The following is a 15,250-nucleotide window of genomic DNA, read 5'->3' on the forward strand; positions in this document are numbered from 1 at the left end:
TTAGCATGCCAAACCTAGCGTACTTCTAAATTTATAGAAGTTTGATGAAGATGTAAAGCGATTTCCATAATCTGTAAATAGCTATATATGCCATAACACCATTTAGAAACCAATCAAAGGTTTAATATGCATTAAATAATTTTTCAAGATTTTCAGCATGGATCCAACTTTTTTCTTTTAAGAGCTATTTGCTTTGTCAGATGTAACCTAACATTCTTCCATATGTTGAGCTGGTCACTGAACTGCACAGACACTAAAGTTTTCAATACAGACATTACATGGTTTAAAACCAAGTTATAGTTACATTGAATTATCCTTCAAATTATATTAATTTTAGTCAGAGTACAATTGTAACTGAGGAGCTTCTAAGATTACATATATTTAGGGCCCCACCAAATTCATGGTCCATTTTGGTCAATTTCATGGTCATAGGAATTTAAAAATTGTTAATTTCATGATTTCAGCTATTTAAATCTGAAATTTCATGGTGTTGTAATTGTAGGGGTCCAAAAAGGAGTTGGGGGTTTTTGCAAGGTTATTGTAGAGGGGGTTGTGGTACTGCTACCCTTAATTCTGCGCTGCTGCTGGAGGCAGTGCTGCCTTCACAGCTGGGCAACTAGAGAGCAGCGGCTGCTGGCGGGAGCCCAACTCTGAAGGCAGAGCCGCCGCCAGCAGCAGCGCAGAAGTAAGGATAGCATGGTATGGTATTGCCACCCTTACTTTTCTGCTTCTGCCTGCAGAGCTGGGGCCTCAGTAAGCAGCCACCACTCTCCAGCCACCCAGCTCTGAAGGCAGCGCAGAAATAAGGGTGGCAATACCACAACCCCCCTCCAACTCCCTTTTGGGGCAAGACCCCCAATTTGAGAAATGCTGGTCTCCCCCGTGAAATTTGCATAGTATAGGGTAAAAGCACACAAAAGACCAGATTTCATGGTCCATGATGCATTTTCCATGGCTGTGAATTTGGTAGGGCCCTACATATGTTATTAAATGACCTAAAAGGGTTAACTGTAACTCAGCAATACAGCAACCTCACCCAGAATAAGAAAAATGAGAGCTTTTTTTAAATGCCTGTCACTCCTTGCTAGATATTTAGCTAATATACAGTAAGAAGCTAACTGCAGATCATGCTCAGCAATTTAGTACCGAGAGAACTAAACTGACTGGGATTATATGACTGTAGAAACATGCTGTTCTTGCATGTCAAAAAACCAAAGAGAAGCAGATTACCCAACATAAAAGGAAGGAGAGTCTTTCATCATTCTTTTAATTGACACTTACATTGTTGTAAACTTCAGTGTTAGGAACACATTAATTGAAACCATGAACAAAGAATTCCAAAAAAATTGAACGCAGAAAGTCTGTTTCAGAATTTGTCCTGAAAGAGTAGTTAGAGACAACTTAGATAGCATTTTGTGAGACCAGGAGTAGGACAGTGAAGTGTCTGTTAATCTGTAAAACTAGAGCTCTTGTTTGAAGCTTCACTCCACGACTTTTCAGTTCCAATAATTAAGTGAAAATTAAAAGTAACAGCAAAAAATAGCTCATTTTAAAAACTGTGTTAAAGCCTATTCAAGTATTCCATAAGTTTACATTTACAAATTACATAATAAAAGTCTACAGTTTCTTGGTTTCCTTAGATCAAAATATAACAAACCTAAAAAATTGAGAGAAGACGCTTGAATATAGTTGGGCAGCAGTGAAATTTTACAGAAAGACAACTAAGGCAATATAATTTTGTCTTATAACAACTCTGGATGCCTGTTAAAGAATAAAGAGGCATGTGTTGTGGTACTGCATGTAATCATTAACTCTGATTCAGAATATTTTAAATATTTTAAGAAGATGCTTAATGGCACCCTGTTTTAATTGCCTACACAGCATTGTTTATTTTAATCAGAAAAAGCTATAGTAGAGAATCTAAAAAACTGTGGGAATCCTAACACTATATGAAGGAAATTCTGGGATTGATCCAAATACAACGAACTAGAGTAAATAAGCTCTTCACTGTAAAAATACTACACATATAGCCAGTCTTGTACACACTAAGAGGCAAAAAAATATACTCAAATCTGTGTTGAGAAGTCCCATGTAATTTTTAAAGTTAAAGTTTTAATTTTAAATTAGACTACAATTTTAAAGTGTAGCTTTTGTGCTAAAAAAATGCAGTAAGGCATGCCAACTAATGCTCAACATTCTACATAATAATGCCAACTCCAAATTCAAAAAGCTTGAATCAGATCCCTGCAAATCATGAGTTTTTTAAAAATAAAAATCATATTTCCTGGTCTGATTCAACTCCCTTCCTCTCTCACCGCTCCAATATTATTCGATTGAAAATTGCATACATTTTCAATCTAAAGTTATCAGATTGTATGATAATTATATTTATTTCTTCCAAACAATACATAATATAATAAAGTCAGTAAATATTTATAGGTATAGCTGATAGCATTGCCTGTAGTTATGGCTATTCAACACTTTCCATAAGGCCTTGTTTCCAGTTTCTTATAAATTTGCCAAACTTTAGCCATTCAGCTGAAATATTCCATACCAGGTATGTTTCAGAGAGAATTTGGGAAATTTCAGGCAAAATATTTCAGATGTTTCCAAGTGACAGGGTTAGGGTAACAAAAGATTGTTTACCCATGTAAAAAAAAACCTTACAACCATTTTACTGGAAACCCCTAGGGCCCCATGTCTTGTAGAAGGAATTTGAAATTTGGTAAGAGGTCACCCTGGTGTCAGGTATGTACCTGTTGCTATCACTGACAAACTGTCTAAATTTGGCCAAGTTACAAGTCTCTGAAAACTGCAGTTCACATATGCTCAGTAGAAGTTTGTTAGAGGCTCGTAACTAAATTTTCTGAAGATTCGATCCATAAGGATCATAACCCATCCCTACATAGCTCCAATATATTGGCCAGACCACTCATCTGTCATCACTACAAATCAGCTGAGACGTGCCCCTACCCAGGCTGCAAGGGACTGAGCACAGTTTCTCCTGAAATTGCTCCTCCTATTGCCTCTGTGGCTGCTAGCCATAAGAACTGAGACACAACTTTCCCCTCCACGCTTCCTGACTCAAGCTGGGGGGGAAGGAGGCTGAGAAGTGCCGAGAATGAGGGGTGACAGACATGAGTTGGTGAGAGGGAAGGGCAGGGCAGAACAGAAAGAGGAATAGTGGCAGAGTGGGGTTTGTGGTGATGAGATAGGAGCAGAGGAAAAGACTGGATGGTAGTTCCTGTGGGAGGGAAGATGAGAGCTTCCACATGCACAGGGCTAAAGATTGTGGGAAAGAAGGAGCTCTTCATATTATTGTGAGTTCCTGCAGCTGGACTAACCATCAGAGGACTCTGAATTTGAGAATGCTAGCAACATTGCTACAGCCAAAGAAAGCATTGTCAAAAAAAACCTTCATGTTGATGGAATTTTTATGCTGCTCCTAATAGTAGTGTTCAGAGTAGCAGCCGTATTAGTCTGTATCCGCAAAAAGGAGTACTTGTGTTCCATTTTGTTGGGGAATAGGGAACACACTACTATTAGAAAAGGAGTACTTGTGGCACCTTAGAGACTAACAAATTTATTTGAGCATAAGCTTTTGTGAGCTACAGCTCACTTCATCGGATGCATCCGATGAAGTGAGCTGTAGCTCACGAAAGCTTATGCTCAAATAAATTTGTTAGTCTCTAAGGTGCCACAAGTACTCCTTTTCTAATAGTAGTGTGTTCCCTATTCCCCAACAAAATGGGGCACTCCACCATTTTTAGTTTAAGCTAACTTCTCAGACAGTATTTCTTTTTAAAGTAGTAAATTTAGTAAAGTAATAAAATAAAGGGTATTTCTTCACAACACTGTTGACCCTAAGTGATTGGCACTCAGATCTGAACATCTAGGTTTGCTATGGGGTCGCCTTGGTGAGGCCAAGCCCTATATGCTTTACCATGACCTTACTATTTCTGCACTCACCTGTGACTCTGGGGTCATATCCCATGGTTCTTTGTGATGACACTATAGAGCTCCTTCTCCAAGTCAATTGCGGGAAAACTTGTCTGTCTTTTGAGAGGATTTATGGGAAGGGCATTGGAGGAATATCAGCAGTGATATGGTCTGCATCCTCACTTCAAAGTCAGCAAATTCCACACTGAATTAGACTGGAGGCTCATGTTCTATTTATACCTCAGCTATATAAACTAGCCTGAGCTTTACGCACCTCCAAACCTGTTAGAGGGTTTTTCTGTGTGGATTGTATAGGGGATCGGGCTAAAACCCAGGTAAGAGTCTGGATTAACTGTACAATGAAGACATACTCTTCGTCTGATAGGCCTGACGTTTCACTGTGGAAGCCAAGAAAGAGCTACCAATGATAAATTTTAATTGTTTACCCGTTTCTTAATACAGAAGACAATTTAGTTGGTTCACCTAACTTTGACCACTCTGAAACAAGCAACAAGAAAAAAATTTCAATGAAACTAAGAAAATTTGAATGACGCTAATAGAAATTCTGCTTATACCATGTTCCAGTTTTGCTTAGCCATATTTCCATCCTTGTAGCTAAACATATGCACCAAGCAGTGTTTTGCTGACAAAAGCTAATTTTAAGACTTCATTCAGAACTACGTGAAGCTTCCAAGGTCAAGGATCTTGCCTCCACACTGAGTTAAATAGTATCAAAGGAACTTGGGAAGTTTGTTGTCAAGTGATATGGGGCTAGGTGTCTTGTGAACACTTGAGATACTCCAAGCCACCTTGTTTAAACAACCCTCAAAAACCATTACCAAAATGTAACTGACGCAAAGATATCTGTGACTTTGTCTTTACTAGGAAGAGAAGGTGTATTCTTAATTCCAGTTAAAAACCTAGTGAAGATAAGACAATTTGTAATTTGACCTGTAACTTGTGTGAAAACTAAAGACTCTGGGGGAGCCTAGTCATTAACTCAACCTACTTGTGTGTTAAAATTAGACTGTTTTGTCTTTGGCCATAGCTTCACTGCAAAAGAACAGGTCCTTTTACAATAGGATAGCTAACTGAAATTAGCTATCTTGCTGTAAAATCCTCACAGAGACTAGACACAGGGAGTTTTTACATTCATGTAGCTAGTCAAGATCAACTTCAAATTGGAGAGAGTGGCATTCTGTTGAAATTTCCCATTCACACAAGCCTGCAGAACTCAAAATATGGCCCATTTTAATATGTTCTTCAGGTACACTTTTGAATGAGTATATCGAGTCAGCATATATTTATGGGCCCATATCAAGTATCCAACAATTCAAGCAATCCACTGTACTCTGAACGGTTTACATGTAACTGGTCCTACGTAATAAAAGTTCCTAATGTTGGTGTCTAGTAATGTTCCCTGCAAACTGCATGGCCATGTGGCAATCGCTGCATCCGAGAGTGCTAAAGGAGTTGGCGGATGTGATTGCAGAGCCATTGAAACTCATGGCGATCCGGGGAAGTCCCGGACGACTGGAAAAAGGCTAATTTAGTTCCCATCTTTAAAAAAGGGAAGAAGGAGGATCCTGGGAACTACAGGCCAGTCAGCCTCACCTCAGTCCCTGGAAAAAATCATGGAGCAGGTCCTCCAGGAATCAATTCTGAAGCACTTAGAGGAGAGGAAAGTGATCAGGAACAGTCAGCATGGATTCACCAAGGGCAAGTCTTGCCAGACTAATCTAATTGCCTTCTATGATGAGATAACTGGCTCTGTGGATGAGGGGAAAGTGGTGGACGTGTGGTTCCTTGACTTTAGCAAAGCTTTTGACATGGTCTCCCACAGTATTCTTGCCAGCAAGTTAAAGAAGTATGGGCTGGATGAATGGACTATAAAGTGGATAGAAAGTTGGCTAGATTGTCGGGCTTAAAGGGTAGTCATCCATGGCTCCATGTCTATTTGGCAGCCGGTATCAAGCGGAGTGCCCCAATGGTCGGTCCTCGGGCCAGTTTTGTTCAATATCTTCATAAATGATCTGGAAGATGGTGTGGATTGCACCCTCAGCAAGTCTGCAGATGACACTAAACTGGGAGGAGAGGTAGATACGCTGGAGGGTAGGGATAAGATACAGAGGGACCTAGACAAATTAGAGGACTGGGCCAAAAGAAATCTGATGAGGTTCAATAAGGACAAATGCAGAGTCCTGCACTTAGGACGGAAGAATCCCATGCACCGCTACAGACTAGGGACCAAGCAGCTAGGCAGCAGTTCTGCAGAAAAGGACTTAGGGGTTACAGTGGACAAGAAGCTAGATATGAGTCAACAGTGTACCCTTGTTGCCAAGAAGGCCAATGGCATTTTGGGATGTATAAGTAGGGGCACTGCCAGCAGACTGAGGGACGTGATCGTTCCCCTCTATTCGACGCTGGTGAGGCCTCATCTGGAGTACTGTCCAGTTTTGGGCCCCACACTACAAGAAGGATGTGGAAAAATTGGAAAGAGTCCAGCGGAGGGCAACAAAAATGATTAGGGGACTGGAACACATGACTTATGAGTAAAGGCTGAGGGAACTGGGATTGTTTAGTCTGCGGAAGAGAAGAATGAGGGGGGATTTGATAGCTGCTTTCAACTACCTGAAAGGGGGTTCCAAAGAGGATGGAGCTAGACTGTTCTCAGTGGTAGCAGATGACAGAACAAGGAGTAATGGTCTCAAGTTGCAGTGGGGGAGGTTTAGGTTGGATATTAGGAAAAACTTTTTCACTAGGAGGGTGGTGAAACACTGGAATGCGTTACCTAGGGAGGTGGTGGAATCTCCTTCCTTAGAAGTTTTTAAGGTCAGGCTTGACAAAGCCCTGGCTGGGATGATTTAGTTGGGGATTGGTCCTGCTTTGAGCAAGGGGTTGGACTAGATGACCTCCTGAGGTCCCTTCCAACCCTGATATTCTATGATTCTAGGATTCCAGTGCTGCTTATGTCTCTTTGTGTGGCCCTAGCAGGAGTGTGGTGTGGCCCTTTAAGAACCTGCTCTTCCCCCTCCCCCCTTCTCTCTGACCAGGGTGCATGAGGACCAGTCTCCTCCCTGCAGAGTAGATGACTGGGAGCACTTCAGGAGGACAGAAGTCTCACAGACATGCTTGCACAGCTGGGAGAAGGCAGCAGTTCTGGGATGCCCCATGCACAGGAATTTAGGGGAGAGGGCTGCCTGGGCTCTCCGCTGACAATCCAGGTCAGCAGTGGCTCTAGTCTGAAGGGGCCAAATTCCCGCCCTTACCCAGCAGTTGATTTCCAGGGTTGTGGCAGTTGCTACTGAGAAGCAGTGGAGAACCTGGCCGGAGGGGGTGTGTGTCTGACCCCCCCCCAACTGACTCCTGGCCAAATTCCTAAGGCTGCAAATGGCAGGGACAGAGACTAGTGTGCAATACTGGAGAGGAATCACCCTGGGGCAACCCCCCCTCACCTCCACAACACAGCACTCATCCTCACACAGTCCCCCCCTCCACGCACACAACTTGTGTGTGTGTGTGTGTGTGTGTGTGTGGTGGGGGGGAGGGGCAGGGGGATGACAAATACAAGCTAACACTTGCCCGAGGACAAAAATGTAGTGGTCAGTGGAGTTAGTAGCCTTCCCGGTACAAAGAAAATTTAGAAGAAACAATCCACTGTTTCAATTTTCTGGAGTAAAATTTAGTTTAATATTCTAAGTAAAAAGTTATGTATCAGGGTTCCTCACAAAGCATCAAGTCAGACACTAATGTAGTGACTGTGTAGGCTAATGCAATAGCCATATGCTATTAGACAAGCTCACAGATTTTGAAATATAAACCAGTTTTCAATTCAGCAAAGGAATGCTGGCTGACACACTAGGTTATCTATTTCAACTGAGAAAATGCCACATAAGAACTAAGTTTCTAATCACAGAGCAACCCAAAATGAGCAAATGAGAACATAACATGTTATCTAAATAAAAGGACAGAACCATTCAGAATGCAAGCTTTCTTCCCTCAATCCCAACCTTCAAAAAAGAGTTCTGCACTGCAGTAATTTACCCAGTGTTAATCTCAAATTCTGATATGACAGCAGGACTTTCTGATCTGTTTTGTAGCATGATGCACTATCATGAAGGACCCAAAGTTCAAATCTTAAATTAGTGGACTTGCAGCTGCTAAGTGGAAGCCTAAGTAGGGTTCAGGCTTTATTGCTTTGCAGCAGCCTTGCCAAGTAAAATGATCCAGTAGTTTGTGTGGTCAAACAAAGAAGCCACACATACTTTGCACTAAACGTAAGAGGCCAATAGCAATAAGAAAGACAGAGAGACAGAGAGATCACCAAGAGAAAATAAAATACTGAGGTATTAAGTGCAGTACGAGTATAACTCAGACCTGCTTGTGAACACAGGGAGAAACCCTCTGGCAGGACTGTTCATGCCTATACGACTATGATGGACTTTATTCAGAGCATCACCACCTTAATGTAAAACAGGGGTTCTCAAACTGGGGGTGGTGACCCCTGAGGGGGTCACGAGGTTATTACATGGGGGGGTTGCAAGCTGTCAGCCTCCACCCCAAACTCCAATGCCATCATTTATAACAGTGTTTAATAAATATATAAAAAGAGTGTTTTTAATTTATAAGGGGGATCACAATTAGAGGCTTGCAGTGTGAAAGGGATCACTAGTACAAAAGTTTGAGAACCACTGATGTAAAAGTTAAATCAAATGGCAATAAAATGTAGCTTTTGTCTTTCAAACATTGCTGCAGTCACATTTCACCCTAGGGTGAAAAAAAATAGTTTCCAGCTAAACATACATTTGAGGTAAAGAATGAATACAAGCCTGTGTAGCAGAATGTCACAAAAACAACTGTAGTGGAACTGCTCCATGCAATTACCCAAGATCTAGTTTTGGGAGGAAAACAAAACCACCACCAAACTTATTCTCTTCTAGGTTTACTGTTTAGTTTATCAAGAGATCCTCTGGGCAGAGACCTTGTCTGCTCACATGTCTCAATCTCCATGCACAGGTATCTTCCACCCCCTCCACCCCCTGAATAAGGTTAATTATGTACCACCATTTTTCTACCAAGTTGGTTCAACAGATGCATCAAAATCTCTAACGTGCTTTTGTTCTATAATGAAACCTTCTGTACTCTGACAGGTCTTTAAAAAAAAAATGGTCAAACTGGAGAGGACTAAAGAGCAGAAAGCCAGTTGAAGGTAGCTGAGGAAGCATGGACCACAGAAATCAAAACAAACCTATTAGGTATTTTGGTCCATGTTCCTGCCAACGAGGATTATTCCTTAGCGTACATTTTCAAGTGATTTGTCCATTCAAGTGAAATCAAAAGCCTCACATGGGCAAAAACACTGCCTAGAAGAATTTTTTTTAAAAAAATGATTAGCTGCATGAGTTCCATAAGCACCAAGTGTAAATAATATAAGATTATATACTGGACTCACGTTATTAGCTACTCTGCCTCTGCAACTGAGAAACTTGATTGACTACTTAGTTTTTGAGTAAACCCAACCTAAGGTAATAGATTTTTGAAATCTATGTTCTCAACTCTATTCTCTCATTGGTCAGGACTAGCAGCAATTACCATTGTCATTTGACAGCTATGTTTGAGATTTTGAAACTGAAGGATTTTCCATTAAAAGGCACTCAGAATAATCTGCAAAAAGAAAAGGAGTACTTGTGGCACCTTAGAGACTAACCAATTTATTTGAGCATGAGCTTTCGTGAGCTACAGCTCACTGCATCCGATGAAGTGAGCTGTAGCTCACGAAAGCTCATGCTCAAATAAATTGGTTAGTCTCTAAGGTGCCACAAGTACTCCTTTTCTTTTTGCGAATACAGACTAACACGGCTGTTACTCTGAAAAGAATAATCTGCAGCATTCACTCTACTTTTGCATGGGGAAGCAAACTAGTATTTCATTCAGCTCTGCCTTTGAAATGAATACTAGTGTGAACAGGGCTCAGCCATTTTCACTATCATGTTGCCTAACCCCACACATATCAGGATTACCTAACACAGCAGTAAGAATGCCAGCAGCCACCTGAGCCTGTGTACACTAGTGCTCCCACCATTGCTACCAAACGTAGTAGTATAACAGTGAAAGATTTTATCCAGAAAGTGTGTGTGTACTTGGCCTTATAAAAATGTTAAAAAGGGCACTCCATATGCTCTAGGACCTTTCCATCATAGATTACTGCTGGCTCCATCTCCTACATTTTCATCCCAATCTGTGCATGCCAAGTAAAGAATCAGGATTTCCTGCAACATGAACCATGCTGAAGAGATTCAGTTAACAGTTTTGTTGCAGTTATGACTAAGTTTGTTTTTTTAAAACCAAAATATTAAGAATCCTTGCATTAAGAATTCAGTTTATGTGCAAGGAGGCAAACTTTTAGTTTAGTAGATGTAACAAGGGAGGGCGCTTTTCAGTCACTTTTTTAATGTAAACTATTTGAGTATTAAACACAAGCGCAATACTGCTTTGCAGCCTACTAACATGGTATCTAGACACTACAGTGATGGGTTCACTAAGACTTTTCAGGGTTATCCTTGACCCTGACCCTCTCCTCACAGCTCCACAAGTTTGGCTACTGCCTCCTCTGAAATGTTGCTCATGTGTATTACACCGAAAGCCTTCAAAACAAGAATTGGTAATATTAGGGAGAGCAGAGGAATCACAGGTTCAGGTGAAGAGAATAGAAATTTACAGCATTCCTCAATTCTATGCAATACAAATTCTAAATTTTCAATAAAAAAAAACTTTCCTATTGCAGAGAGTGCATTCCAAAGCCAAGCAAGTGTTCTGATAGCCTAGATAGATAGGTAACAGACAGGTATTACCAGCTAAAAAAAAAAAATAGCAGCTGCAAGAGTGAGAACTCTTCATTCCCCAGCCATCTCAATGACTTGTGAATTGCAAGACATAATTGGGACCATTTAGATGTTAATTCTGAAGAGTGTCTCTTTTTTTCTCCACCCAGAAACTGTAGCTATATAAAAAGATATTCTAATCAATTGCTAAAATACTGAAAGGCATCTGAAATATAATTCAATAATCAGGAAGCATTCTGATGTAGATGACTGCTTGGGTAGAAAAATATCGGAGTTGTTATAAGATTATTTAAATTGATCTAATCCTTTAAAACTAGTCAGGTTTCTTTAAACTAGAAATTTCAGTGGCTAAACCAACTTGAAATTTGTTAATTAAAACAAAATTAGTATTATGTAACAGCTTTGTAGTTCTTTAACTTGCCATCTGTTCAAATGGTGACAGATCCCACCCTCTCTCATTTTCAATTCCTGCTGATTTGAACTGCAGCTAGGGAGTTAGTTTCCATAGAGAGAATCCCACTCACATTTATGTTACGGTGTGTATGGTAAGACCCATTGTTTCATGTTCTCTATGTATATAAATCTCCCCACTGTATTTTCCACTGAATGCATCCAATGAAGTGAGCTGTAGCTCACGAAAGCTTATGCTCAAATAAATTTGTTAGTCTCTAAGGTGCCACAAGTACTCCTTTTCTTTTTATTCACATTTATGAAGATAATAAAACAGCAACATGTACTTATGAATACACTAATTTTTCTTCAGATTTTTCACTCTTTTGTTAATACTTCAATTTTCTTTTAAACTGCAGAATAATGAAGCCTGATAATAAAAATATTTTTCTCGGTATATTTTGTGAAAGACCACAAGAATTGAGAAACTGATTTTCACTTAAAAATAAGGTTATAATTTACCATAATTGTTTGTAAGTCCCAGGCAATTAAATCTCATTCAAGATGCATTTACTTGCAGTGAGGAAAGCAGTTTTACTACCATCAGCAGAGTGTCCAAAATGTCATCTGTTCTAACATGCAAGTGTCAATTTCAGATTCCAACGTTATACACCATATTTATAGTTTATACACACGAAAATTACTTTTTAGAATTAAATTTCAATATAAAATATTAACTTGTTTAAAAGTTATAGATCTTAAAAACCACATTTGAAATATTTTCCTTCTCAGATCAAGTTCGACTATAAGTACACATTTCACCTGTTATATGGACCAGTAAGAATGTTTCCTTCCTTCACTACGACAAGCAAGACACTTTGAATAATTACTTTAATGGTCACCGGACTCCTTGTTTTTGCGGATACAGACTAACACGGCTACCCCGATACTTTAATTGTCTTCATGATTTTAACAACTTGGAATATGGTTGCAATTTCAAATATCAACAGAAACTTTAGTCATTTAAATACACGTGCATTGCGCAAGTTTGCTTTAAACCTTTTAATGACATTGCTAATAGATTTTACAGCCCTCCCATATACTTATTTAACTTGTTGTGACTTTCCAACGGTGGGGCACAAAAACTCAAACAGTTTATATAGGTAACAAACACAATTTAGTCAGTAGTTATAAGGAAGAATGCTGTAACTTACTTAACCAAGTGGCACTAGATGGAGCCTTATAAGTATTTCTAAAGTTCTCCATTTAACTTCTGCAAGTATCCTTAAGCCACTGGTTCGCAAGGATAGCTGTCCCTTTAAAAGTTTACAGAGTATTAGTGACCATTTTAACCCTGCCCAGACAGGACTCATTCTAGGGATGTGAATAATGCATAAAACCCAGGGAAGCAAGGTTTACACGTAGAGCTGCAGGAATTAAGTCCCCCACCAGACGAAAGGAAACCCCAACTATTCATGCCATAGTAATAGCTGCAATTCCCCAATCATATATAGGACAAGTGGCAATTCAATGTTTCAGAGTAACAGCCGTGTTAGTCTGTATTCGCAAAAAGAAAAGGAGTATGAGCTGTAGCTCACGAAAGCTCATGCTCAAATAAATTGGTTCGTCTCTAAGGTGCCACAAGTACTCCTTTTCTTTTTGCGAATTCAATGTTTGATTCTTGTTCTGGATTTGGCAACAGTAAGCCAGTTTTACAGGCAAAAAAAGACAAGCTGGGGTATAATTATGTAGCACTGGAACCCAAGCTGGCTAGACATTGCTAAATGGTAAGAGTGCAACATGAAAGCAAGCTGCCAAACATGTTAAAACAAACATAAGATGCCAGCACATCAGAGGAGACAGAGCACTGCACACTAGAACACTATTTTAGAGTAAGCTGTTTATTATGGAGGAAGGAGAAGCAGCTATTAGTCATAGGGAAAGGCTCAATTTGGGGGTCAGTTCTGGGAAATCCAGTTCTGAGTCAGCCTTTAGTGTGAAGAAGGCTGTAAAGGAAAAGAGTAGCCAGGTTGGAAGAGCATCTGGTGTCAATCAAGAACCTGTTACAGCCAAGTCATCACCCAGTTTCATCTCTCCTTTTACTGTGACCACTTAACTCTTTATATATATATATATATATATAATGTTTAAGAAGCATTTCTAGAAGCTGATTCAGTGAGTGAAAGAGGTCTTTTGGATGAAGGCCTGCTGGCACTTAAGAAAGCATATTCAGAAAAGAAATGTTCAATCAGCACCTTCCCCTCCCCAGGTCTTGCATTACACACTACAAAAAAATTACACAGAAGCCCCACCGATTCTCTTTTAACCATAATGAAGTGAAGGGATAGGAGAAAAGACAGGTATTTAGCTTGAAATTCAATGAAAGGACAGTCTCATTAGAGCTTAATCCTCCTCCTCCTCCTACCGGGGACATACTGTAGTGCGTAGCCACTTTTAACTTCCATTAAATGCAACTTGAGGTCTCAAGTTTCAACTGGAAAACTACAGTCAGGAAAAAAGGTTATGGGCACTATCGCCCTGCTGCACAAAGTCTCTAAAGAAGGATTTTTTGTTTTTTTTATACAAGATGTAAAATGCTGCCTGAAACTTTACAAAACTTCCCATCCAGAATTTAAAATCGGTTTAAACTATACCAAGACACACCTAAGATCAATTTCCCCCTCTAGAAAGAGATTTAAGGACAAAGAGACAAAAACGACAAGACCCTCACCCCCAAAAAGGCAGGTCACCCCAACTAGCAGCAGATCTATTGCAACTTTAACTCTCTCATGTTGAACAATAGCCCCTGGAGGCAGCAGCAGCCATTGCCACTGGAGACATGGGGCATATCATAATCTCCCAGGGCTGCCTGGCTGCAGGGAGGCCCAGGAAAGGAAGGGGGGAGAGCTGCCATAAAAGAGTTTTCTTAGCAGCGTTATAGAGATGTGTAATAAAACTGTCATGGATGGAATTGTCACTTCAGCCCCACAGCCAGCCACCTCCCGCTTTCCCTAGGAGCCAGGTCTGAAGGGGGAGAGGAGGAGACTGGCAGAGCCAAACACAGACATGACAGCTCAGCGAAATCTGCCCCATCTAGGAGCTGCTGGCTCCGGTCACCGCTGGCTCCGGGGACACCAGCTGGCACCAACGGGGGGGGGGGGGGGGGGAGAGCTGTGTTGTTCCCGTGCCACAGGAACTGGCTCGGCAGCAGGCGACGGAGGAAGAGGGGGCGGTCCCACTGGGGCAAGTCCCCACCGGTAGGGGCTTCAGGGACCGGCCAGTGAACACGGGAACCCCCGGGGCAGAAGGGAGCCCAGCCGGACCCCTTCGCTGCCTGGCAGCCCCGCAGAGAGACATTTACTCCTCACTAGTTGCCGCCTCCCGCAGCGCCTCCCGGGCGAGCGGGCAGGACGAGCGCCGGGCAGGGCAGCCGAGCCCTCGCCGCCTCCCTCCCCGGGTTCATCCCCGCCAGCGACGGGTGCCAGCCCCAGGAGCGAGGGGCGCCCCTCACCTTGTTGCCCTGGTAGCTCTCCAGAGCCCGGAAGGCGGTCTCGGTCAGCTTGACGTGCAGCACCGTGATGTTGTCCTGGATGACCCTGCCGCAGGACACGCCGTACCTGCCCCCCTCCCGCAGCGCCGCCATCTTACACTGCCCCCCGCCCCGCTGCTGCCGCTGCCGCCGGGGCCGCGCTGCCTGCCGCCACCACCGCCGCCGCCGCCGCCGCAGCAGCTACAGCCATCCCGCCGCTGACGTACCAGCCATCCCCGCCAGCGCGCAGCCGCCGCCGCGCCCCGCCCACTCCGGCGGGGACACGCCCAACGGACCCGCCCACTCCGCCTATGGCGCTGCACGGAGTCCCGGCGGGACACGCCCACGACCTGAGCGGAGCAGCCCCAGCCGCAGCTTCCAGCGGTACGGAAGGCCAGCACGAGCCAGGCTCCGCGCGGGGGGAGGTGCGAGGTGCTGACGTCAGCAGCGATTTATTTAATCACGTTTGATGTCATTATTGACGCTCCCAGCGACCAGGCTTGAGCTTCCCACGTGACCGGTTCCTGTCCTTCCCCCGCAGCAGGCGCCC

The 15,250-nt window shown here is 42.3% G+C and overlaps 1 protein-coding gene across 4 annotated transcripts in view; it reads right to left on the bottom strand.

Moving 5' to 3' along the window:
• The window catches only part of ELL2 (elongation factor for RNA polymerase II 2), a 68,302-nt gene extending 53,415 nt beyond the window's left edge, over positions 1–14,887 (bottom strand). For 2 of the 4 annotated variants that reach the window (XM_077817216.1, XM_077817218.1), the window contains exon 1: positions 14,683–14,771. Coding sequence is in view for 2 of the 4 variants with exons in the window: in XM_077817214.1 (XP_077673340.1) it covers positions 14,683–14,814 (132 nt within the window). In the remaining 2 variants the exon portion in view is untranslated. Of the gene's footprint in view, positions 1–14,682 lie in introns of all 4 variants that reach the window. The other 2 variants (XM_077817214.1, XM_077817215.1) reach the window with 2 other exon arrangements.
• Positions 14,888–15,250: the final 363 nt, after the last annotated feature.

The sequence above is a fragment of the Eretmochelys imbricata genome, chromosome 5 (assembly GCF_965152235.1).
Source record: "Eretmochelys imbricata isolate rEreImb1 chromosome 5, rEreImb1.hap1, whole genome shotgun sequence".
NCBI classification, from domain to species: Eukaryota; Metazoa; Chordata; order Testudines; family Cheloniidae; genus Eretmochelys; species Eretmochelys imbricata.